The 26,419-nt window shown below is 46.2% G+C and overlaps 1 protein-coding gene across 1 annotated transcript in view; it reads left to right on the plus strand.

The window, feature by feature from the left end:
- Positions 1-1,787: 1,787 nt before the first annotated feature.
- Positions 1,788-26,419, plus strand: part of orc1 (origin recognition complex, subunit 1) — a gene marked incomplete at its 3' end in the record, with an annotated part of 105,451 nt that continues 80,819 nt past the window's right edge. Inside the window, exons 1-6 of the mRNA XM_084307598.1 lie at positions 1,788-2,065; positions 3,869-3,996; positions 7,958-8,130; positions 8,935-9,364; positions 12,258-12,422; positions 16,883-16,943. Of these exons, the coding sequence (XP_084163724.1) occupies positions 1,953-2,065; positions 3,869-3,996; positions 7,958-8,130; positions 8,935-9,364; positions 12,258-12,422; positions 16,883-16,943 (1,070 nt within the window). The 5' untranslated portion in view covers positions 1,788-1,952. The remainder of the gene's footprint in view (positions 2,066-3,868; positions 3,997-7,957; positions 8,131-8,934; positions 9,365-12,257; positions 12,423-16,882; positions 16,944-26,419) is intronic.

Below are 26,419 nucleotides of genomic sequence, written 5' to 3' on the forward strand. Positions count from 1 at the left end.
GTTTTTTCTCTGGACTCTGCTAACTGTGTGTGTTACACCGAAGATCAAGTCACTTGGATATTTATTTGGATCAGTCACCTCTCTGTTTCTGCTGTGCGCTGGGCTAACTCAGTTTTCTCTCTCTCTCCGTTTCCACCTGGAGTGAAAGCTGGGAGGATCTGCAGAGCGGCTTCAGACGTCACAAGCTAATTCCTCACCACCACCTACTGGGAGAATCTGCAGAGCCGCAACAATCTTCACTTGCCAGATTCCCCGTTTGTTCTGTTGCTCAACTTAATTCAATCTTGTGACTCTGGAAATAAATACGCCCTTGCTTTGGCTAACTCTGAAACAACTCTCTCTGTGCCGTTGCGCTTGAGGTCAGTTACAAACCCTAACAATTTTACTGCTATCTATTTTATGCTTTATGTCTGCACTTTATGCATTGCTCTTGATCTGCCAATGTTGTGCTCATTTTATGCCTGTCTTTTTGTACTGCTGTGAAAGGTGCTATACAAACACAGTGTATTATTATTATTATTATTATTATTATTATTATTATTATTATTATTATTATTATTATTATTATTATTATTATTATTATTATTATTATTATAAATTATAAATTATTATAGTTTGCTTCATTAATTAAAGGGTGTGAATTTAAGTGTTCTCTAGTGCCTTTTGTCCGCTTTAAGGTGGTGGTATAAGTTAAAGGTTCATAAAGTCCTGCACATTAAAATGTTTAGATATGGTGTACATAAAAACCTTGGAGATCATTTTTCGTGCTAAGAGTAAGAACCTACCAGCTTGTATTCAAAGTCTCTTTCAACCAAGAGAAGGAAAGTATAATTTAAGAGGGTTGTGTATTCTTAAAACATATAAAAAGGTAAGAACTAATGTAAAAGCTAGATGTGTTTCAATTTTGCGAGTTAAATTGTGGAATAGTCTTAGTGACGGGTTGAAGTTGTGTACCTCTCAGGGGAGATTTAAAAAGGCCCTGAAGGATCAAATAATTCAGGAGTACCGTTTTGAGTAAAACATCAAACATTTATTTTCTCTTTTCTTTTTTCTCTTAAAGAAAAAGAAAACAAAATTATATCTTGCAGCATATTTTAAATAGTTCTTTCTTATATTAAAGTATATTTAGTTTTTAAGAATTGTAAAGGATAGGCAAAAATAAGCATGTGCTTCAGCCTATTCCTTTTTTCGGTCATTGAGTTTGGATTTTGTGTGTGAGCTTACTTTGAATATGTACATTTGTGAATTTTTCTTTTCCTTTTGAAAGTCCCCACATGTGTGTTTTTGATTTATCTGTAAACAAAGACCGAAAATAAAACTATTCATTCATTCGTTCAAAGGTTGTGGCCGCATTTCTGCAGGACGCTCTCTGATTGGCCACTGACTGACGCTCTCTGATTGGCCACTGGCATGTTTGACCACGAGCTGTGTCTTTGCCCATTTCGCGTCCATAGATATAGATATTATATATACATGTCCGCGTCGAACAGCCTGCAAACTACCTGGCGTTCTATCGCTTAAACGAATCACCCGCTGCCCATACATACCTTAAACTCTAACCTTAACCAACTTCGAAGAGTGCCTAAACTTAACCAGTGTAGAAACTGGCGTCGGCCAATCAGAGAGCGTCTGCCAGAAATGCGGCTACCTTTGGTAATCGACGGGCTAAAGCTTCCGGGGTGTCGGCATCCACTTCCGGGGTCAACGTCCCTGTGATTTCATTGGTTGTTATGTCGGTGACGCAATTTTCGCGCGAACTAACGCTATCGTAGCTGCTGTCGTGTCTTGTGTTTGTGTGTTCCTAAAGAAGTTTGATATTAATGTTTTAGATTATATAACGTCATATCGCTTTATTTTTTTTTTACTTTCAGTTATTTGCATCATTATTTTTAACGGCTCCAGTGTGTCCTCGTCGTGACTCGTGTGGTGCGTGTTGTGTGCGGTGCGGCAGCATGTCCCCGGGGTACAGCGCCCGGCTGCGGCTGCGGGTGCGGCGCGTCTACCGGTGGGGCGGCCGGGGAAGACCGTGCAGCTTCGACAGGAAACTGCAGACCTACGGGTACAAGTGAGTGGCTTCTGCTGACGACAACAACAACAACAACAACAACAACAACAACAACAACAACAACAACAACCCGCTGCTGGGCAGCTATTTAGTCAGAGATGTGTATTTTGGGCCCTAAACTAGTCAGTGATTTATTGACAAGTAGCATTATTTTGAAGTCTATCTTGGTTCCATCTTGATTCTTTGCACTAGACTCTAGAGAGACTCATAACACTGGTCTATCTTGTGTTTTACTTTTATATTACTATTTTATATTACTTTATTTATTACTTTTTATATTACTTTATAATTATTATTATATTTTATATTACTATATTGTACTGTGAATCTATGCATCCCCCCCCTTAGGGGCTCAATAAAGTCTTATCTTATCTTAAGTCAATGCTATGGCACACTGGTAGATTGATTGACAACTTTATTAACAGATTGCAGAATGGATACAATACAATACAGTAGGGCTCAATACACACAAGTGTTAAGGGGATGCAGACCAGATGCTTAGTCTTTGTTAGAACTCTGAGCATTCTGAGTGAAAATACGATTACAGTATTCTAACCTACTGGAAATTAAAGCGTGAAAATCGATTTTCGATTTGTCTGTCCTCTAATTCTTGCTATATTCTTAAAAATAAACAAAAAGATTTTTGTTATTGACCGGATGTGGGTGTTAAAACATTTTGATCTGCGTCAATAGTAACACCAATATTTTTTACTTGGTTTTTAGACTTTGAACGTGCTGTATGTGGTATTTTCTTGTTAAAATAAGTGTTAAATCGCTCTAGATTCCGACAGGTGATATAGTGTTTGGTCAGTAACATGGTCCCTCCCGGGCGGCTAGGTGGTGTAGTGGGCAAGGCGCTCGCCATCAACGCTGGAGACGCTGGGTTCGAATCCAGCTCTCGGCGTTGCTATCAGCTTGGCTGGTCGTTCACACTAACACAATTGGCAGTGTTAGGGGTGGGAAAGCTGATGGGTGGGTCCTGGGCGTTGTGGACAGCGACCCCTACAGTTCGGTCGGGGTGCCTGCACAGCGAGGGTAGGATCTGGAGGGAGGTAGTGTGACCTTCCACACGTTACACTCTCTCTGTGAGAATCTGCGCTGCCAGCATGTGACAGTCTCCGGCCTCCCGGACCAACAGTAGGGGGAAGGGGGTTGGGAATTGGCATAACGACTAACAGTGGAATGGGAGAAAAATCGGAAAAAAGGAGTGGGGGAAAGATAATAAAAAAAAAACATGGTCCCTCCCAGTCCCTGAAAGTAAACAGAACCTACATTTCAAATTAGGTTTAATAGAGGCCTTGCACGGAATGTTTTTTTTTAAAAACTTTGACCAGTCAGCTGGTTCTTTTTGCGTTTATCGCTTTTTCTCTGGTCAAGTATGACCGACAGAAACAGGTTGAATGGGGGTACAGATGGGGGGAAAGACACTCTGAGAAAGTACGGCTTGTCCGGGAGTCGAACTCGCTACCCCAGATCCGTGACGCGCACGGTTGTCCCCGACGCCGAAATAGCGTTCGAGGTACGCGGTGAGCTACTGGAGCTCCCCTCACGGAATGGTTTTTATAGTTCTCTTGCCTCAAATGCCTGGTGACATTCTTGATTTTAATCTCTCTTGTCTTTGTCTATTGATAACGGACTAGTGAACCACCAGTCCTTGCAACTAGCCCTCCAGGCAACTGTTAGTGTTAACAATAATATTTCATATATACAAGTCAAGCTGATGGTTACAAATGTTTTACATAATCTTGACTCGACTAATTGATTCATAACCTTGGGATAATCTTTATTATTTCCTATCTGCAGATCCTTGTGCATCAGTGTGGAGGGTCTCCCCAGGACCACTGAGATAACAACAGGCCAACACATTCTGATAGAAGGAGATTACGAGGACCACCCCTATGTGGCCCAGGTTATCAAGTTCTTTGGTGACGGTGAGTTTCTGTTATTCTTTACTTTGTAGTATTTAATTAACCCTTTCACTGCCACACGACAGCCGGTTAACCCTTTCACTGTGACAATACAGAATGTTAGCCGTTTACTATCACACAACCGACGGATGCGGAGCTAATGATGGAGCATCGCCGTCGGTTGTGTGCAGGGAGCGAAATTAACTTTTTGACTCACCGGCCAGTGGCGGGTAGATGGGAAGAATCTACCCGCCAAGCATATTTCTTACCTGCCAAATCTTTTTTGATTAAAAAAAAAATCTATATTTTATATAATTTTTTTTTTTAAATAAAATATATATTATATAATCATACTTGTAGTTGTATTATCTGCGAGACATCGCCACCACGCAATAAGTCAAAATGCTCGATATCTGCAAACAGCTCCACTGTCTGTGTGTACTCTAGTAGCCTCCAGCTCCAAAAAGGATTAATAATAATAATAATTCATTTAATTTATATAGCGCTTCTCAATAACCCGAAGTCGCTGACAGTAGTCGGGAGCAGGAGTACAAACAAAGAAACGAAAGCAAAGAAACAAAAACAAAAACAACAAAGAAACAAAAACAAAAGGAACATGAGACCATGGGGGGAACAGGGAAGACAGCCTGATAGCACAAAAAAGACTGGAGACAGACATCAATCAGGTTGGAGGGGAGGGGGGGGGTTTAGGGGTGGGGGGGGTTGAAGGCAAGGGAGAACAGGTGGGTTTTGAGGCGAGCTTTGAAGGTGGAGAGTGTAGGGGAGTCTCTGATGGACTGGGGGAGGGAGTTCCAGAGTCGGGGTGCAGTGCGAGAGAAGGCCCAATCTCCGAAGTTTTTAAGCTTGGATGTCGGGACAGTGAGGGAGGCAGTGGAGGAGGACCGGAGGGAACGGGTGGGGCGGTAGGGGAGAAGGAGATCAGTCAGGTAGGGGGGGGGCCAGGCTGTGGAGGGATTCTCCTGTGCTGCAGCGGGACCCTATACTAATACTCTACATTCAGCATGCAAGGATTCTCCGGCGCTGCAGCTGGACCCTATTGGTATAATGTTAGGGTTCTTTGGTCAAATCACATTCAACATGCCCTCAGCTACAATACGCATTGAATCAATGTTATAAGACATTGATATCAGGAGCTATCTGTAGCTACTGCTAGCCCGCTAGGTAACGTTAAGACAATTTAGTTTACTGGGACATATAGATCTAACGTGAGCTAGCTAACGTGAGCTAGCTAACGTGAGCTAGCTAACGTGAGCTAGCTAACGAGGGAACGGAGGTATTATGCACTCGAGTCGACTATTGCTGGAGCATTTGTTGATATCAGTAGCTAGCCAGCTAGATACCGTTAGACAATGCCTCGTCATGTATTAAACTAAAAGTGAATAGTTGACTGGGTCATTGTTTAAACAGTAACGGTAGCTCATGGAGGTCCGGTCTAGACGAGAGCAGACTGCCTCTGTCTGTGTTGATACGAGCAGAAGCCAATAGTATCCCGCTGCAGGGCTGGGCGGATATGACTCGTTGCCACGGTTTCTTTCAAAATAAGAGTATCATACGAACTGAATGCTGCTAACTGCCGGAGCCATCGATATTATGACTGGAGCTGCGCTTGGAGCGGAAATGAGACCCGCACAGATTTTCAAAATAAGAGTATCGTTATGAACTACACGTCTACACGCCACACGGCGGGCAGACCCCCCAGTGGCAAGCGCCAAAGGTAAAAACTGAGCGCCCCTGGCGGGCGGCGGGCTTTAATTTCGCCCCCTGGTTGTGTGATAGTAAAGGGTTAACCTTCTGTCGTGCGGCAGTGAAAGGGTTAATCCTGTAGATCTGTTTGTCGGTTTATTTTTTTGTGTCATGTTTGTACTGGCATTTTGGGCGGTCGGGTGGCGTAGCGGAGATTGCGCTCGTCACCAATGCAAGAGGCTGCGGTCTCGACTCCCGGAGTCAGCATTGCCTGCGGCTTGGGCCGATAACGGCTAAATTGGGATGGGAGGAAAAGCATAGAAAATCAGGTGGAGAAAAAGAGGATAAAAAAAAAGTTTGTACTGGCATTTTGGCCTGGACTGAGCAGCTCATTATAGCGCAACAGTGGCTCAGGCGGTAGAGCGGTCGTCTGGTAGTCGGAAGGTTCCCGGTTCGATTCCCGCTCCTCCCTGGAAGCGTGTCGATGTGTCCTTGAGAAAAGACACTTAACCCCTAATTGCTTCCGTTGAGCAGGTTGGCACCGTGCATGTCTGCGTGAGTGAACGGGTGAATGTGAGGAACAAAATTGTAAAGCGCTTTGGATAAAAGCTGTTATATAAAATGCACCATTTACAGTTTGTTCTGGCACTTTGGCCTGGACTGAGCAGCTAGTTTTTCTTTTTAATTTAACCTTTTATCTATCCAGGTCAGAGCATGTGAGCGGCGCGGGAGCGGAGTGGGTTTTAAAATGGGTCGGCGCGACTTCCGAAGCGAGAGTAGTACAATGCCAAAGCAACAGGTGGCGATGTACAAACATGAAGGTCATTTTCAACCAATGAGAAGGGTGAACCCAAAGTAGAATCCGCCATCTTTAAATCACCTCGGGTGGGGGGGGCAGGTGGCGCACGGAGATTACGTTCGTCACCAACACCGGGAGACACTAGGATTCGCCTGTTTGAATCCAGCTCCCGGCGTTGCTATCAGCTTGGCTGGCCTCTCACACTGATACAATTGGCTGTATCAGGGGGTGGGAAAGCTGAAGGGTGGGTCCTGGGCGTTGTGGACAGCGACCCCTACAGTTCGGTCGGGGCGCCTGCTCAGCGAGGGTTGGAACTGAGGAGAGATAGTGTGGCCTCCCACACGCTACACTCTCCCCGGTGAGAACCTGCGCGGCCAGGTTGGCCTGCCCCAGGCTGCACATGCGTCGGAGGAAAGCATGCGACAGTCTCCGGTCTCCCGGACCAACAGTAGGGGAAAGTACGCAACAACCAGGAAGGGTGGGATGGGAGAAAAATCGGGAAAAAGGAGGGGAAGAAAGATATAAAAAAAAAAAAAAAAAAAAAAAATCACCTCGGGTGACTTAAAACAAAGTTTTAAAACAACAAGTGAGAAACAAACAAAGTGCAATAAAAAAAAGGATACATTCACTGTGTTCTGCCTCATTTATTGATGAAACGAAACCAACATCAACACAATGTACCACCAAGAGCGGAGAGTTTAGTCTCACAAAAAGAGCGCTGTTGTTGTTAGCTTACATGCTAACGTGAATGGGATCTGCCATAGCATTGCGGCTAGGCTAGCTACATTAGCATAGTAAAGCTAGTTGAATGGATAAACATTATTTAACAGATTGCAGAATGGGTACAATACAATACGGCTCAATACAAACAATTGTTAAGGGGCCCAGCAGGTGCAGACTGTTGTAGTTTGGTCAAATCAAGCTAATTTACATCATGCTAAAAAAAAATGCTGTGGAGCGGGGAGCGCTTGATTCGTAAATGAAGGTGAGCGGTGAGCGACTTGGGGGGGCGGGCCAACATGAGCCAATGAGAGCGGAACCAGACGTCTAGAGCGAAGAGCGGATTTCTCGAGTGCTCCGCTCCGCTCGCATGCTCTGATCCAGGTAAGTCAAATAAAAAGCTAAATACTATTATTCTGTGTGTCATGTTTCCAAATAAGATTGTTCACAACGGAAAATGCTGTAGTTAGACCTCCGTGATCAATCTCGCTCTGTGAAGCTTCTCATAGTTCCATCATTTCACATTTCATGGGGGTGTTTCTTTTATGGTTAATTAGGGGCAGTTCTGTATGCAAATGCTTACAATCATGCACGACGGTAAGAACATTGGTATTTATCAACACGGGGTGTGCGTCCGACCTATGCACGCACAGTCGACAAATCCCGATTTGTCTGTGCGTAGAGACATTCTAAATTCCGTGCTTAAGAACGAAAATAGAACACTTTCTACGCATTATTGATAAACGAGGGCCCTGGTTTCAGAGAGCGGGAAGCAGAAGAAGGCGCTGGTCCAGTGGTACGTGCGCCTGGCGGAGGTTCCCTGGAAGAAGAGAGGCCTGCTGGGCAGGGAGGCCCACCCCCAGGAGGTCTTCTACTACCAGGCTCGCTCCTGTGACGGAGAGATCAACGCAGACTCCATCATCAGCACGGTGCAGGTACAGGAGGAGGAGGAGGAGGAGGAGGAATAATAAATAAATTATATATATATTCTTCGACTCTGACATGAAAATCGAATGTGGAGACTGACACGACTATTAGAAAATGTGACATTTCTGACTCATCCATAATAGAATAGATATAGAATAGATTCTGACTCCTCCATAATAGAATAGATTCTGACTCCTCCATAATAGAATAGATTCTGACTCCTCCATAATAGAATAGATCTAGAATAGATTCTGACTCCTCCATAATAGAATAGATCTAGAATAGATTCTGACTCCTCCATAATAGAATAGATCTAGAATAGATTCTGACTCCTCCATAATAGAATAGATTCTGACTCCTCCATAATAGAATAGATTCTGACTCATCCATAATAGAATAGATCTAGAATAGATTCTGACTCCTCCATAATAGAATAGATCTAGAATAGATTCTGACTCCATAATAGAATAGATCTAGAATAGATTCTGACTCCTCCATAATAGAATAGATCTAGAATAGATTCTGACTCCTCCATAATAGAATAGATCTAGAATAGATTCTGACTCCTCCATAATAGAATAGATTCTGACTCCTCCATAATAGAATAGATCTAGAATAGATTCTGACTCCTCCATAATAGAATAGATTCTGACTCCTCCATAATAGAATAGATCTAGAATAGATTCTGACTCCTCCATAATAGAATAGATCTAGAATAGATTCTGACTCCTCCATAATAGAATAGATCTAGAATAGATTCTGACTCCTCCATAATAGAATAGATTCTGACCCAGTCTCACGTTGGCCCGCAGGTCCAGCACCTCCCCATGTCGGCCCCGTTCCCCGAGTCGGCCGGTAAGGACACGCTGTTCGTCAAGATGTCCTGGGACACCAAGGGCTTCAACGTGGTCGACCCCGCCCTGCTGGAGGCCGGCCCCGCCCCTCCTCCTCCTCCTCCCCCCCGTAACAAGCCCTCCCCCCCCCCCGCCACGCCCCCGGCGTCGTTCCGGCACCTCTCCCGCCGGGCCCTCCCCACCCCCGACCTCGCGGTCATGCGCAGGGCGGAGTCGGGGACGTCGTACGTCAGGGGCTGCGTGAGCGAGAGCAAGATGGTGGCCACGCTGGCCGAGGCCGAGTCCAGACACTCCACCTCCAAGCTGTCGGCCTCCCAGTGCCTGAGCGCCCGGCGGAGGGAGCTGATCCAGAGGACGCCGGGGGTGCGCAAGAGGCTGGAGCTCTGCAGTGAGTATCTCTCTAGGGTTAGGGTTAGGGTTAACCCGGCGGAGGGAGCTGATCCAGAGGACGCCCGGGGTGCGCAAGAGGCTGGAGCTCTGCAGTGAGTATCTCTCTAGGGTTAGGGTTAGGGTTAACCCGGCGGAGGGAGCTGGAGCTCTGCAGTGAGTATCTCTCTAGGGTTAGGGTTAGGGTTAACCCGGCGGAGGGAGCTGGAGCTCTGCAGTGAGTGTCTCTCTAGGGTTAGGGTTAACCCGGCGCAAGAGGCTGGAGCTCTGCAGTGAGTATCTTTTTATCTATGTCATGCATTCATGATGAAACATAATACCTATTATATAGATTTGATTTGGGAATAGTAGCGTGTCAAGGCAAGAAACGGCAACGCTTATAGTAGGATCCACGTATAAGGCTATAACACAGCCTGAATGACCCCAGACCGCTCTAAAACCATACTTATGCCTCTTTTCCACTGCATGGTACCTACTCGACTCTACCCGACCCTACCCTACTCGCTTTAGGTACCTGGTACTTCGTTCCTTTTCCACTGCAGGTACTAAGTACTCAGTTTGTCTCCGTGTGGGGAGGCGGGGCCGCTGGCGTACAGCATGAGAGCTCCAGCATAGCTATGTCCGTGAGGGCTTGGCGTAAGCCAGAGTAAAACACAGTTTTCAATCAATCAATCAATAACAACATTAACCAGACTCTCGTTGCGTCTATTCTGCTAACGCTACCTCTCATTGTGTCTATTCTATAAGCTTTAACGTTACCTAGGCTCTCGTGTATCTGCTAACGTTAACGTTAGCATTAGGCTAACAACAAGCTTTCGTTACCTCTCACGTCTATCTGCTAACATTAGCATTAGGTAATAACCGGTTTAAAATGGATGGTGATTACCTCACGTTGTGTCTATTCTACTAGCATTAACGTTACTAGTACAAACGATCAATAACGAGTTATATTGATCATGCTATGTACGATAGCCATGCTAAAACGCTAGCACATTAGCACCTAAGCGCAACAAGCACAACAAGCGTAACAAATCAGCGATCTTTTTGTGAGACTAAACTCTCCGCTCGGTGGCAAATTGTGTTGATGTCTGTTTTGTTTCATCAATAAATGAGGCAGAATACACAGTGACTGTATCCTTTTTTGTTTATTGCACTTGTTCCTGCTGCAAACATAATGAAATCCTACGCGAGGCTTAACACTATGGCGTCCGAGAACGAGTATATACGTGTTTCGAAAAAGAGCGTTGTGGACCAGAGCCACGAGTATATACGTGACGAGTTGTTATTGTTTTATTCCATATTTATAACGCTTCTTAGGTACCCGATCCACTATCAGGATCTTTTCACATATTTGATTTTCGAAACATGCAGTACCGGCCAGACCCGCTTAGGGGCGCCATCGCTCCACTGCAGTATCATTATGTGAAAAAAAAAAAAATGCAAGTACAGTTCTGTGGGCGGATCATAGAGCCTTGATTCCAAACGAAGCCCCTCCATCTTGGATCAGCTTGCCGAGCGTTTTTTTCAGCGTGGAATAATGGGATTTATGATTAGCCAATGTGCATATCGATCTACCAGAATCCGATGACTGGTGAGGAAATGCTGCTGGCGATCACATGGCCTGACGGTAGGATAATATTACCCCAAATTACAGCTGGATTGGACATTGTTTTATAACGTAACGTTATCGGTCAGTGAAAATGCTATATTGAACGCACACGGTATTGCTAATCAATAATAGTAATCGGCGTTCCCCGCCGCCCCCATTTCATCCATAGATGCTCTGTAATAGTCCAGATGCTACGCAGTTTGTTTTATTTCATTCGTATATATACAGCAGAAATGGCGTTTGATATAACGGCGCCAACGTTTAGCCTTTTTGGCAGCCTCCTGCAGAAAAGCCTAGACGAAAAGTGCGATATACCTTATATTCACGACGCTATAAAATGACAACCAACCAATGGATTTTTATTTTCTTTAAGCCATTATGAAGGCACGGTTTATGCACTCAAGTGACAATGAGAATGGACAGATAGCAATACTATAAATGATATATAAAGCTCTTAGAAAGTACATAGGTTTGTTTACAATCTGCTGTCCTCTGAGGCCTAAATCGCCGGTCGCCATAGTGTTAATAAAGATGGCGGCTTTCTGTATTTGTGCAGACGCTCCAACGAGTGACGCGTCTCTCTTCTGACCAATCAGTGGTCTGCAGTGTTTCACGTGACTTTTCTGGTACCACTTCTACCCGCTTGGAACCTCGACAGAGCAGGGACTAAAAAAGTACCCAAAAAGTACCCAAAAAGTACCTGGTACCAGGTACTTTGGTAATGGAAAACCGAAAATGCAGAGTAGAGTCGAGTAGGTACCATGCAGTGGAAAAGGGGCATTATATTCACCACGGTATAACACAGGAACGTATGGATGAAAGAAATTATTCTTTTTCACATACTGAACGATAGATAGTTGATGTCAAATGGGCCATAGTATTGTATCCATAGCTATAATATAGAATACAGTTATAGCTCTACAAACAAGGTGACGCACTCTTATCTTTTAAAGCGTGGCATTGCTACAACAGGCCCTGTCTAATAGCTGGCGCTGAATGAGTTAAAGATTCTTAAATTCATAATTCTCAATTTAAGGCCATTTCATTTGCACAGGTATTACATTTTGCTCTAAGTGGCATTAATTAAAAAGGTCTTAGATTGAACTTGTTGAAACCTGCAGCACCCTGTGAATGTTGTCCTGTTTGAAAAGGTCCATGTGTTTGTTTTGTCCTTTCGTTACGTCACCGCCCCCTGTCCCCCCCACCCCGTCCCCCCCGCCCCCTGTCCCCCCCACCCCCTGTCCCCCCCCACCCCCTGTCCCCCCACCCCCTGTCCCCCCACCAGGTCCGGGGAAGAAGGACAGTGTCTTCCTCCAGCTTCTAGATGAAGACCTGGACACAGAGGTGGTTCTGACCCATAGATTGTCTACCTCCTCTCCCAACACCCGGTCCCGGTCCCACGGCCTAGCCCCTCCGCGGAAGTTAGCTGACACGCCCACAGGAAGTCAAGGTAATGAACGCACAACAAAACCAAGCCAAGTCAAGCTGCTCATCAATGCTTACCATTTTGTCAACAACTTCGTTAGCTGTAGAAGCACAGTCTGCTCTGAGATATGATCACACAACAAAACTGAGGGTGTTTTCCAGAAACCCCCTCAAGTTAATTAAATTATATATATATTATATATATCCTTGTATCTTGACAATTGTTTCACCCCTCCTTGCTTTCCGCTCCTAGTATCGTGACATTGGTTTGACTCCTTTTGCTTTCTGTTCCTAGTATCATGACTAGAGTTGTTCCGATACCGATACCAGTATCGGAAATGCCTCCGATACAGCCTAAATGCTGGATCGGGTATCGGCGAGTACGCCTCAAGTCTATGCTCCGATCCCATATGACGTAAATTATCAACAACAACACGTGCGGTGCTAGCGGAGAGTGAGGATTATAAAATGAACGTGTTTTTAATCGACCGTGAATGAAAGTGTCAATGCTGTTTGTCATTTTAACAGCAGATACACTTTCTTAAATGCCATTGTCCAGACAGAGCGGTGTGACAGGGAGCTTGGATGTTTTCGCTTGCTGGTGTTATTAGCATTCGCTGAAAAGCTAGCTAGTTGTTATTAGCATTAGCTGAAAAGCTAGCTAGTTGTTATTAGCATTAGCTGAAAAGCTAGCTAGTTGGAACAACATCCGCTTTAACGTTACAGCAAATCAGATGATCGCCTGTTCTTTCTCGAGGACCTGACACACTGGCCGTCTATCAACAATAATGCACCCACGGTGAATCGGATTCAAGCCAAGTAGCTACTGACTAGCGTTAGCCGACTAACGTTATCAAATATCAATGTGAAGAACCCTGTGGGGAAGACAAGCTAGTAAACGAGGGTCAGCTAGCTTACCTTGATAACAGAACCTTGGCTACAGTTGGCCACAGTTGGGGCTATTCCTAATCCAGCAATAATGGCTGCAGGCCTGCGAGCAAAGTACAGCAAGTTGGCACAGGAGTATTCCAAGGTAAATAACCTTTCTCCCAGTAACGTTACATTGTCTTTCCATCCAGCTCATGTTAACTGGCTAACTTAAGTATCGTCACTGATCAATCTCTCGCACACAGGCACGCAATTAATGACATGTTGTCGGACAGCCATACCGGTGACAATGTAGCTTGTAGTGTCGAAGGATAGGAGTCTGAGTCTCAAAAGAGTGTTGAATATGTATTGTGCATCGAAAATCGCAACATACTGTACACCTGTCTCGTTACTAGCTAACTGAACCGGTGCCGACAGGATAGCTATAACGTCCGTGCGGAACCAATGTCCCAACAACAGTTCTGTGGGTTTTTGCCAAACAACATGGCAAATGCCCTAACTCACAGTTGTCAATTAATGATACTTATCTATACAATCACCTGTTGTTGAATAAATACCATTACTTTCTAGTTATTACAAAAAAACTATATATGTAAAACAGTATATGTAGCTGTAAAAAAAAATTAAAAAAAATGTATGCACTGTTATCGGATCAGTACTCGGTATTGGCCCATACGCAAGTTCAGGTATAGGGAAGGAAAAAATGGTATTGGAACTAGTGGTCTGCAAGGGCCTTGAAATGAAGCCTGTGCCCAGCCCGAGCCCGTGACGTTCAGGCCCTGCCCGACAATAAGCCCGACTGTAATGCAACATTTGAAGCCCTAGCCCGAATGAAAACCAGAAAAAAAAATTTATTTAGACTTAGGCCTACATTTTTTTTACATTTTTTAATTTGTTTTAAATATTCGAAACACTGTTTTATATGAACTTAATAAATAAACAAAAACGAAAATGTCCAATAGGTCTACCTAAATAACGCATATCGCGCTGAAAACTAACAAAGCATTATATTATATAACCAAATATAAATTTTTGTTTTAGATATTCAAAACACTGTTTGTTACGAAGGATCAGATTAAACCGAATATATATATTTATTGATTGATATATATTGCATAATATTTGTATATCGTTTGATATCCCTTGTGTATTCCTTGTACATATACACGGAATATCCCTTTAACCTAGTACAGACCATAATATTTCGTTCTCCTATTGGACAGCGGTCCCTTAGGCGCCATTGCCATACCTCCAAGGTCTGGTTCAAAGTCACCGCCAAAGACTTGCCTGGACATGAACGGCTCTGCGCAAGGATATGAGACAGGAATAAAGCTGGTACTAGTTTGTTCACCTAACGTATAAATACGGCGCAGGTGAATACAGAAGTAGAGTTACCCAATAAGTTGAAGCCTCACCCACGATACAACGTGCGGTGAAGTATGGCCTGTTTGGCCCCAAATAGAGCATTGAGACCGCGTGCGAATTAATAACTGAAGTATCAGAGTTTAACGCTGTACCGTCGAGTTCGACCTATTCTATTAATTCAGCAATAGTCTATTTATGTATAGTGTATCGTGCGGCTACCGTTCTACAGTGACCAGCATCACCAACGTTTCCTCGTACCAGCTAGTGTGCTTATCCAGGCTGGGCTGCTTACCCTGGCGCTTTCACCCGAGGAGCCCTAGACGAGGACCGTGTGGATCATGTACACTGGATAACCTACCGACGACTGCATAGCCCTTTTCGGCTGGATTATATTTGCTTTTGGTCCTGTAAGTGATGGAGCGGAGAATCGCCTACACCCACAATTGTGTGGGATTTACCCTGTGAGGAGCAACGTCGAGCCCGCCTCTCAGAAGCCTGAGGCCGGCTAGCTTTCTTCCATGCGGAGCTGCATGCCACGGAGAACAGCTGTATTCGTCTGCGGATCAAGAGATTATTGCACCGTCTCCTGTACTTGGAGTCTCTTTATCATCGTTGACCCAGACTCTACTACCGACAAATCCTCTCCCCTTGCTGGCTTACAACCGGAGGGACCCTACCAGTATCTCCCGCTATCTTACTAGAGTACCATAGATATAATTCCTAAGATTCAGGTTGTATTATTATCTCCTGCGTAATATGAGAATGGACATATGTTATTGATTTGCCTACGCACATTCCTTTGCCTTATAAGTGCACCTTAAGTAAAGTATATTATGTACTATCATTGCTGCTAATAAATACTTAAACCCAGTTTTGTGTGGAACCGAGTCATTGTGGGAAGTGTTCATCATAAGATACCTGTGTACTGTATGGCCAGTAGTAATGTACATAAAACAGTAGTGGTTTAATGATACCATACTTATTAATACAGTCAGGGAATTGTACCCCTCAGTTACACTGTTTATATATTAACTTAATAAATAAACAAAAACGAAAATGTCCAATAGGTCTACCTAAATAACACATATCACGCTGAAAACTAAGAAGCATTATATAGCCTGTTTCGCTCTTTCTTATTAGAATGCCGTCTATTCCCAGCGCTCGCGTTAGACTGACTCACACGTATTGAAGGCTATATGGAATCTTCTTTGACACACACACACACGACACAATAGCCTACTCAGTCACTATACAAACAAACGGAAAACAGAAATCAGATTTCGAGCAGAGCAACATTTATATAATGAAAGCGCAACAGAACAGGGCAGCAGCCAGCGACCCACACCAGCAAATAATAATAATCAGACTCACCACTTCGCTGTTGATGTCAGCAACGCGTTGAACAACATTAACAAAACTTCGCTAACCGGCTACATACATCCAAGAACAAATTAAAACGTTCGCCAACTGGCTATATTCCAACTTCAAACAACCAATGAACCACTTAGGTCCGGTTCATTTGTTCATCATCCACCTGATGGCTTCATCACTGTTCTACTCCCCTCGAGTTCTCCCTGCAGGCTGCGGTAATTATATCCAAATGTTTCTAAAAATGCAGCTTTCCCAGACGCATTGGGAACTTTCAAAAGCCTTCCCTTTACTATTTTATCTGTTAGCTTATACATCTTGACTCCTCAGACACGAGGCTTTCACTCTCTGATGACAGCACTACGTTACGCAAAACAAAGTGAAAGCAGCGTGAGGCGTGTGCAAAAAAAATAAATAAAAGAGGGCGCTGCCCGGCCGAGCCCGAATTATTTATTTAAAAACAAAGCCCTACCCAGCCCGAACCCGTCGGGTAGGGTAGGGCCCCGTCGGGCTCGGGCAGGGATGCAGTGCACTAACTGGAACATCTCTAATTATGACATGAGGTCTGACCCCTCCTGTGCTCTCTGCTCCTAGTATCATGACATGAGGTCTGACCCCTCCTGTGCTTTCTGTTCCTAGTATCATGACATGAGGTCTGACCCCTCCTGTGCTCTCTGCTCCTAGTATCATGACATGAGGTCTGACCCCTCCTGTGCTCTCTGCTCCTAGTATCATGACATGAGGTCTGACCCCTCCTGTGCTCTCTGCTCCTAGTATCATGACATGAGGTCTGACCCCTCCTGTGCTCTCTGCTCCTAGTATCATGACATGAGGTCTGACCCCTCCTGTGCTCTCTGCTCCTAGCTCACAGGCCCACTCTCAGTCTGGACAGACGGTCTCCTCCCATCGAACATGACTCTGCCAGGTGAGGGTCAACAAAACAACGGATTGTTGTTGTTTATCTTTTTTGAACTTTGGAGAAGAAATTGATATTAGTTTAATTATTATAAAAATAAATTATCAGTATTTTCTAGTTCTGAACTTGAGTACTATATCATATATAATGGAGCTTAAAACGTATTTATGTGTGATTTTATTAATCAATCAAAAATAAAGGTACTTGCAGGACCTTCTTTTTTCTTCTTTTTCTGTTTCTGATTTTCTCCCCGTCCCAATTCGTCGTTGTGCCAATTCCCCCCCCTCCTGCTGTGGCTGCTGTATGCATGTTCTCCTACGAGTCGGTAAAAGGGCGTGCCGAGTCGATCGCACGCTTCCTCCGATACGTGTGGCGACTGCCAGTGACATCTTTTCACTTGGCAGTGAGGACTCTCATTGGTGAAGTGTAACACGTGGGAGGGCACGCTATCTCCACCAAGTCCTGCCCCGCTGAGCAAGCGCCGAGACCTGACCTGTAGGCCAGGGTTTCCGTTAGAATTTTTTTTTGCAGGTCTGAGTGTCCGGTAGATTTCAATCTACCGGACAAATGGGATAAATTCCGGTCAGAGTTTATTGAGCTTAAAAACAATTGATATGCCTATATAAAGAATGACATCATCAAGGCATTTATAATATTTTAACTTAAAACTAGGCTACTTTTGCGTATATACAGTCATTAATATATTCCAAATAAAATAAGTCCCTCGAGACTTCGTGCTGCTGCCGACTTGAGGTGTCGGTGGGCAGTCTGCCCGACATTAAACAGCAGTCTGTTATAATCACATTTTTATGAGCTAACGAATTCCGTTATATTGGACATTTATATTAATTATATCAAGCGAAGAACTGAACATTATCGTGGGTTTGCGTGATTTATATCTCCACCTCCCAACGACTTGGTGCTGGTCATAATGTCGGTGAAAATAATTCCCTCTAAACACAATTTGATTATTTGAATTGTATTAAAATAGGCTAAAATTAAATAGCCTATGCGATGAACGAAACAATCATTTGTTTCATCGTTGCTTCACCAAGCAGCCGGTCTAATAATGACATTCTGTTGTCAGCGCGAGCTGGCTGCTGATATATTTACGTGAAGCATGGAGCAGCAGTGTTTTTAGGTCCGGTCTGGAAACCGCTCAGCAGCGCCCCCACCCAACAGCTGAATTGCCAATGGCTGAATTGGAGTACTGCACCCTGCCGGCCGGCAGATGGATGCTTCTCGCAAATATATCAGCAGCCAGCTCGCGCTGACAAGACAATGTCATTATTAGACCGGCTGCTTAATGATTGTTTGTTTCGTTCATCGCATAGGCTATTTAATTTTAGCCTATTTTAATACAATTCAAATAATCTAATTGTGTTTAGAGGGAATTATTTTCACCGGACATTATGACCGGAGAGATTAAATATGTCGGACTTCAACAGATTTTGCCGGTCAAAAACCGGTAATTACCGGCTAACGGAAACGCTGCTGTAGGCGTCACTGTCCACAACGCCAGATTCCCATCCGCCAGCTTCCCGACCCCCTAATACAGCCAATTGTATTAGTGTGAACGGCCAGCCAAGCTGGTGGCAACGCCGAGAGCTGGGCTCGAACCCAGCATCTCCTGCGTTGGTGACGAGCGCAATCTCCGCTACGCCACCTGACCGCCCCTCAGGACCTTTTTTAACGTCAACATTATGTGAAATGATCTTACCGTCTTCTCCAGAGTCGGACAAGAAGATGGATACCAATCTCCTCTCTGTAGAAAGCTATCCAGCTGCAAGCTAGCCTAGCTTAACACAAATGAATCAAAGCGGATACGGACCACTAGCTTAGCTGTTGGGCCAAAAACACCTCTCCCTGAGTTTTAAGCTAGGCTGGTGGTTTATATCCACTTCCATTAGTTATATAGCATTACTGGCCTCGCGTCTCGCTCTTCGCCATAATGAGATATCTCTTATCTCCAGCACCTACTGTGCTCATGAACAAAACAAATGCACCCATGCACCTGACCAGGGCCCGCCCCAGCGTCCTCCTATAAGACGCCGGACATGGTCACACTCCCCCTTTTTTTGTTTCCATCATGGACGCTGCAGTGCACTCCATGAACTAGTTGTTATGAAATGCAGAGAGAAATTGAACAATGTTGGGTTTTCGCCGCAGATTCACCAGCCCCTGGAATCTTCTCGGCACATCCTAACAGTGCATCGGGCCTGTCCTGGGTTTCCTCGTCTCCTGACAGCGGACCGAGGGATGTCGCGCGGCGGCTAGCTGTCGTGCTAGGTCGCGCCCAGGTAGGGCCTTAATTAATGCCGGGCATTAATGCTAGCATTTGTGATACTGCTCTATGTCCCGTGAGACGGCCGAGTTGTGTATTGGCGCGAGGGGCAGGATATTTGGGAGAACATGGTCATCATGACTCTGTTTTGGGTGTTTTCCCAACTATCCTAGTGTGCGCGGCTAATGCTAATGCTACAATGCTGGGTCTCCGTTCTTTGTTCCCAGCCGAGGGCTGTCTTTTTAAAAGGTCTTCCCTCCTCTTAACCATTCATGCTGACGGTCAATCGGTGTCTACTGTTGGGAGTTTTGACGGGGGCTTGTTTACCATTTCATGGGTGGATGGGCTGAGGCCTAGGGCTGGTGTGCTTTTTGTGAATCTATGAATTGTGTGCGGGACTGGTGTTTCTCTGGTCTGCATCCCCTTAACATTGTGTGTATGGGCTAGCCCATTCTGCAGTGTGTTGGTGGAGTTTTCGTTCATTTATTCATTTACCCCTTCATGGGTGCACACCACAGTGGAGGTTGATGCATGCCTACTAGTGAGGCAGTGCTTCACTAGTAGTAGTCTTTTGTTGCAGCCACCACTGGTCCTCCGTGCTTGTGAAGCAGGTGGCATCAGTCCTTTGCCTCTGACATGTTGGAACGGTGTCCCGCCCGGCCGACGCCATGAGGCGTGTCGGCCCGGCAGGTGGCTGGTGGGCTGTTAAAGCCTATACCGCCACGGTATAGAATTAGCAGCGACTAATAACATTGTTCGAATTGCTGTTTTTTCTGTCAAAAATGGTGTCGGTGGCGGTAGGGCTGGGCGATATGGCCAAAAACGTTATCGCGATAAAATAATAAAATGTTCATATCACTCGATATCGATAATTATCGTTGATATAATTTCTGTCAAGTTTAATTAACTTCTTATGCCCGGCGCCGACGGACGGGCTATTAATAGACTCACTTGTTTTTCTGCGGTAGAACGGAGACGAGTTGGAGAGCCGTCGCGTGTCGAGCCAACCCTTTGAGAAGCGTTGTGGTCCCGGCTTGAATTCTCCATGAATGTGTCCAAGTCCATAATCCATATAAATCCATTTTGCACTGTGGCCTCTGCGTCGTCGGGGGTTACGAAGTGTATTCTGCCCTGGATGACGTTCTGGTCCTTGGCCGGTCAGGGTAGATCTCATACCAGGCAGGTGGTGGAATTTCTCACCAGCCTGGGTTTTGCTGTAGACTGGAAGTAGAGTACTCCTCTTCAACGGGTGGAGTACTTGGGCTTATTTTAAGCTCAAGGTCTATATGGGCATCCCTCTCAGAGCGGCGGCGAGTGGGTGTTCTCGGCACGCTCGGGAGGTTCCGTCCTAGGACGGTTACGGCGCTGTCTGTGATGCGCCTGCTCGGTATGATGGCATCTGCTCACTCTGTGGTCCCTCTTGGCCTCCTCTTCATGAGGAGGATACAGAGGTGGTTTTTCAGTATGGAAATAGACCCGGTGAGAGGCAAGTGGAAGCGGCTGAAGGTTCCCATGTCAGTACTGGGGGACCTCGCGGTCCCCATGGGCAGCAGGCTGTCACACGTCACGGTCTTCACCGATGCCTCCCTCACGGGATGGGGGGGAACGTGTCGAGCCAACGCCGTAGGGGGCAGCTGGCAAGACCATGCTGCCCGGTCTGCGCTACATTCAATGTGTTGGAATTGAAGGCAGTCCTTCTGGTCCTCAAACGGCTCGGCCACATTGTGGTGGGCAAGCATGTTTTGATCAGGACGGACAACACGACGTCAGCGTCGTATGTCGACAGACGGGGAGGAGTGCGCTCCCCTCGTCTGCACCGGGCGGTGGTCGAGCTCTGGCTATGGGCGTTTCTCCATCTGCGCAGCCTGAGGGCTCTCCACATCCCCGGCAGGGTGAATGTTGGTACAGGTGTGGTGTCGCGGGGCGGTCCTCACCCTGACGAGTGGGGATTATGTCCAGACATAGTCGGGCAGGTCTGGGACCGTGGCCGTCCGGGATTCTGTACGCTTTCCCCCCCTTACACCTGATAGCTTAGCTGTTGGGGCGGGTACGTCGGGAGCGCGGGACTTGGTCCTGGTCGTGCCGGGCTGGGGCTCAACTGTGTGGTCCCCGGCCCTGATTCAGCTCTGTGTGACCCCGCCGTGGCCTGTTCCGTGGTCACCGCGGGCCCTCTCTCAGGCACGCGGAACTCTGTTCTGCCTTCCTGTTCTGGGGCAGCCTCTAGGCTTGGCTGCTGACAGTGTGAATCTGGTGGGGATGCGTCTTGACTATTCTGTGGTTAACACTATCCGGTACGCGCGCGCTCCGTCCTCTACCACGGCTTACGCTGGGGAGTGGCGTATGGTCGAGTGTGGGGGTGGAACGTTGTTCAACCACCCTCTCGTGGGACGTTCCTTCTTGGCACTCGCCGTCTCAAGCCGGTGGAACGTTCTCTGTCTCCGAGTGGGACCTCCAACTGGTCCTCGGCTGGTTGTCTGAGGCCCCGTTTGAGCCTCTTGAGCAGGTGTGGTTGGAGCGGCGGTCTTTCAAGACTGTGTTCCTATTGGCCTTCACCTCCGCTAAGCGCGTGGGTGAGCTGTGTGCTCTCTCGGTGTCGGCCTGAGTGCTTGTCTATTCGTGCCAATAGCGGTGCGACTCTGAGGCCTAATCCAGTCTTTGTGCCAAAGAATATCCGGAGCTCTTTTCGCTCCAGAGATATTGTGATTCAGGCGTTTCATCCGCCTCCTCACACTGGTGAGTTAGAGGCGAGCCTTAATCTGTCGTGTCCTGTCCGTGCTTTGAGGGTTTACCTCAGTCGGACTCGGGATCTCAGGGCTACCGATCAACTTTTTGTTTGTTACGGTGGCCCTCGCACTGGTAAGCCACTGTCCAAGCAGCGCCTGTCACATTGGTTGTGCGAGGGCATTGCCCTTTGCTACACGTTGGCTGGACAGGCCCCCCGGGGGTGTCGGGGTGCACTCCACTCGTGGAGTGGCGGCCTCTGCCGCCCTGTTAGGGGGGGCCTCGGTGGAGGACATCTGTGCTGCGGCCTCCTGGTCCTCCCCGGGTCCCTTCGTTAGGTTTTACCTCATGGACATGACTGGGGGTTCTGTCTCCCAGGCGGTTCTGAGGTCTGGGACCTCCCCTGCGTCCCGCCTTTCGGTGGGTTAGCAGGGGTGTGTGCCACGGGGTGCTGTATCACACGTGGTCCCGCCTGTACTGTGCGTTTTTAGAGGTATCTGGTTCCCTCTTTTCGCACTTTGGTGGAGTTGACTGCCGCCCCCCCTTCACTAGGAAGGGCGGGTGGACGGGACTCCCCTCCCCCCTGGTGGTAGGGCTTGCGGGTCCTCAGGGGGTACACTTGTCGGGCCACGCGTCTGCTCTGCCCCATATCTCAGTATGGCGAAGAGCGAGACGCGAGGCCAGTAATGCTATATAACGAAAGGTTATCCTATAACCTAGTTATATGAATACTGGCTGAGCGTCTCGCTCTTAGCGCCCTGAGGTCCCTTGGTTGGGTTTTCTATGATGGAAACTTTTTTCCCGAGGAAGGGGGAGTGTGACCATGTCCGGCGTCTTATAGCAGGACACGGGGGCGTGGCCTGGTCAGGTGCATGGGTGCATTTGTTTTGTTCATGAGCACAGTAGGTGCTGGAGATGAGAGATATCTCATTATGGCGAAGAGTGAGACGCTCTGCCAGTATTCATATAACTAGGTTATAGGATAACCTTTCGTTTGTGCTAAGCTAGGCTAGTTTGCAGCCGGTTAGCTTTCTACTGAACACGGTGGGAAATTGGTATCTATCTTCTTGTCTGACTCTGGGGAAGATGGTGAGCACATTTCCCTTAAGGGCTTGTGTCCACCAGGGACGTTTTATGAGTTGTCAGCTCCTTTCTGTCATTCATTTCTATGCTGGAGAAGCGACAGGCGCGCTCCTCTTCCCAGCGCCGCGCCTCGCGTCTATGAGCTCTCGGCGGCAGCGTTTTTTGGCGGAGAGCTCCGAGCGCATAAAGTTGAAACTAGTTCAACTTTTGGAAAGGAGGGCGCTCATCAATGTAACTCATCGAGGAAGGGGCGGAGCCATGGCTGGCGCGAGCCTCAGAAAAACGCTCTGAGCTTTTTATTTTTATTTTTTTTTCAAAGCGGTCCACCTTGAAAAAAAGGCTTTTAGTGGACACATAGCCTAAGAATGTATCTCAGATTTAGAGATCAGGTTGTCCTGGCTATTGTAATCAGGATATAGCATTTACATTTACACGTACCCTCCTGAAGATTTACATCCTCAAGTACACAACTCATTCAGCTAGGAAGCCTTCTCAAGTACACAACTCATTCAGCTAGGAAGCCTTCTCAAGTACACAACTCATTCAGCTAGGAAGCCATCTCAAGTACACACTGATTCAGCTAGGAAGCCATCTCAAGTACACACTCATTCAGCTAGGAAGCCTTCTCAAGTACACAACTCATTCAGCTAGGAAGCCTTCTCAAGTACACACTGATTCAGCTAGGAAGCCTTCTCAAGTACAACTCATTCAGCTAGGAAGCCTTCTCAAGTACACAACTCATTCAGCTAGGAAACCTCAAGTACACAACTCATTCAGCTAGGAAGCCTTCTCAAGTACACACTGATTCAGCTAGGAAGCCTTCTCAAGTACAACTCATTCAGCTAGGAAGCCTTCTCAAGTACACAACTCATTCAGCTAGGAAGCCTTCTCAAGTACACAACTCATTCAGCTAGGAAGCCTTCTCAAGTACACAACTCATTCAGCTAGGAAGCCTTCTCAAGTACAACTCATTCAGCTAGGAAGCCTTCTCAAGTACACAACTCATTCAGCTAGGAAGCCTTCTCAAGTACACAACTCATTCAGCTAGGAAACCTCAAGTACACAACTCATTCAGCTAGGAAGCCTTCTCAAGTACACACTGATTCAGCTAGGAAGCCTTCTCAAGTACACAACTCATTCAGCTAGGAAGCCTTCTCAAGTACAACTCATTCAGCTAGGAAGCCTTCTCAAGTACACACTGATTCAGCTAGGAAGCCTTCTCAAGTACACAACTCATTCAGCTAGGAAGCCTTCTCAAGTACACAACTCATTCAGCTAGGAAGCCTTCTCAAGTACACAACTCATTCAGCTAGGAAGCCTTCTCAAGTACAACTCATTCAGCTAGGAAGCCTTCTCAAGTACACAACTCATTCAGCTAGGAAGCCTTCTCAAGTACACAACTCATTCAGCTAGGAAGCCTTCTCAAGTACACACTGATTCAGCTAGGAAGCCTTCTCAAGTACAACTCATTCAGCTAGGAAGCCTTCTCAAGTACACACTGATTCAGCTAGGAAGCCTTCTCAAGTACAACTCATTCAGCTAGGAAGCCTTCTCAAGTACAACTCATTCAGCTAGGAAGCCTTCTCAAGTACACACTGATTCAGCTAGGAAGCCTTCTCAAGTACACAACTCATTCAGCTAGGAAGCCTTCTCAAGTACACAACTCATTCAGCTAGGAAGCCTTCTCAAGTACAACTCATTCAGCTAGGAAGCCTTCTCAAGTACACACTGATTCAGCTAGGAAGCCTTCTCAAGTACAACTCATTCAGCTAGGAAGCCTTCTCAAGTACACAACTCATTCAGCTAGGAAGCCTTCTCAAGTACACAACTCATTCAGCTATGAAGCCTTCTCAAGTACACAACTCATTCAGCTAGGAAGCCTTCTCAAGTACACAACTCATTCAGCTAGGAAGCCTTCTCAAGTACACAACTCATTCAGCTAGGAAGCCTTCTCAAGTACACAACTCATTCAGCTAGGAAGCCTTCTCAAGTACACAACTCATTCAGCTAGGAAGCCTTCTCAAGTACACAACTCATTCAGCTAGGAAGCCTTCTCAAGTACACAACTCATTCAGCTAGGAAGCCTTCTCAAGTACACAACTCATTCAGCTAGGAAGCCTTCTCAAGTACACAACTCATTCAGCTAGGAAGCCTTCTCAAGTACAACTCATTCAGCTAGGAAGCCTTCTCAAGTACACAACTCATTCAGCTAGGAAGCCTTCTCAAGTACACAACTCATTCAGCTAGGAAGCCTTCTCAAGTACAACTCATTCAGCTAGGAAGCCTTCTCAAGTACACAACTCATTCAGCTAGGAAGCCTTCTCAAGTACACAACTCATTCAGCTAGGAAGCCTTCTCAAGTACACACTGATTCAGCTAGGAAGCCTTCTCAAGTACACACTGATTCAGCTAGGAAGCCCCTCTTCCACATTTTCCCAAGGGATGCGTTGGGTGTCGCTTCCCTGGAAGATGATGTTTTTGAGGCAGCAGGACCGCAGACGGAGTCGCCTAAGACTCCTAAGAGGAGACCGGCCACACCCAGGAGAAACTATAACGTGGACGGTGGGCCGAAGTGAGTGAGCTGGTGGGGGTGGCGTCTCCTCACGGTGAACTGGGCTCCATAGTTGTTAGCGATGGGTCAGAACCTTTTCCAATCGGAAGAGTCGTTAAAGGAACACGCCAACGTTATGGGAAATGTTGTCTCCAGAGTTGACAGAATCTTATCTTCTTGTCTGACTCTGGAGAAGACGGTAAGATCATTTCCCATAATGTTCCTTTTCAAAGGGAGTATCTGTAATGACGTCAAAACGGTGACCTCTAAAGCAAAAGCACTTTGTTCACATTTTCTGTTTTGGTCTGACTCCAACACACACACACACACACACACACACACACACACACACACACACACACACACACACACACACACACACACACACACACATATCAGACCAAAACTAAAATTGTAAACCAAATGCAGTACCAAGAGACACACTGGAGGTCACTGTTTGACAGCATTACCGACTATACCTTTAAACTCTCGCTTCCTCTAGCGAGAATTGCACGTCATGCAGTGGGTCTTTCAAGGTAAAGGCTTTGCTCAAAAGGATCGATAAGGGTATAGACAAACAACCGGATGGATTTGATCACATGATTGGTATTGATAGAATCCTCACAATGCTCGTCTAGTGAGGCTAGAGGGGTATGAACCATGCTAATAAAAGCGGGGAATGTTGCCAAATAGAATTCTGCGGTGTGTGTGTAAGGTTTTCTTTCAACATGGATTCAACTTTCACATTGGTGTCACTTCTGGTTTTCACTTAACGTGTGCGAGTTGGTATAAGAACTGCACAAGAGTTGGTAACTGAAATTGTGGTTTTGTAAATAATAATTTCTA

Source organism: Notolepis coatsorum, assembly GCF_963971535.1.
Source record: "Notolepis coatsorum genome assembly, chromosome: 2".
Classification (NCBI taxonomy): Eukaryota; Metazoa; Chordata; class Actinopteri; order Aulopiformes; family Paralepididae; genus Notolepis; species Notolepis coatsorum.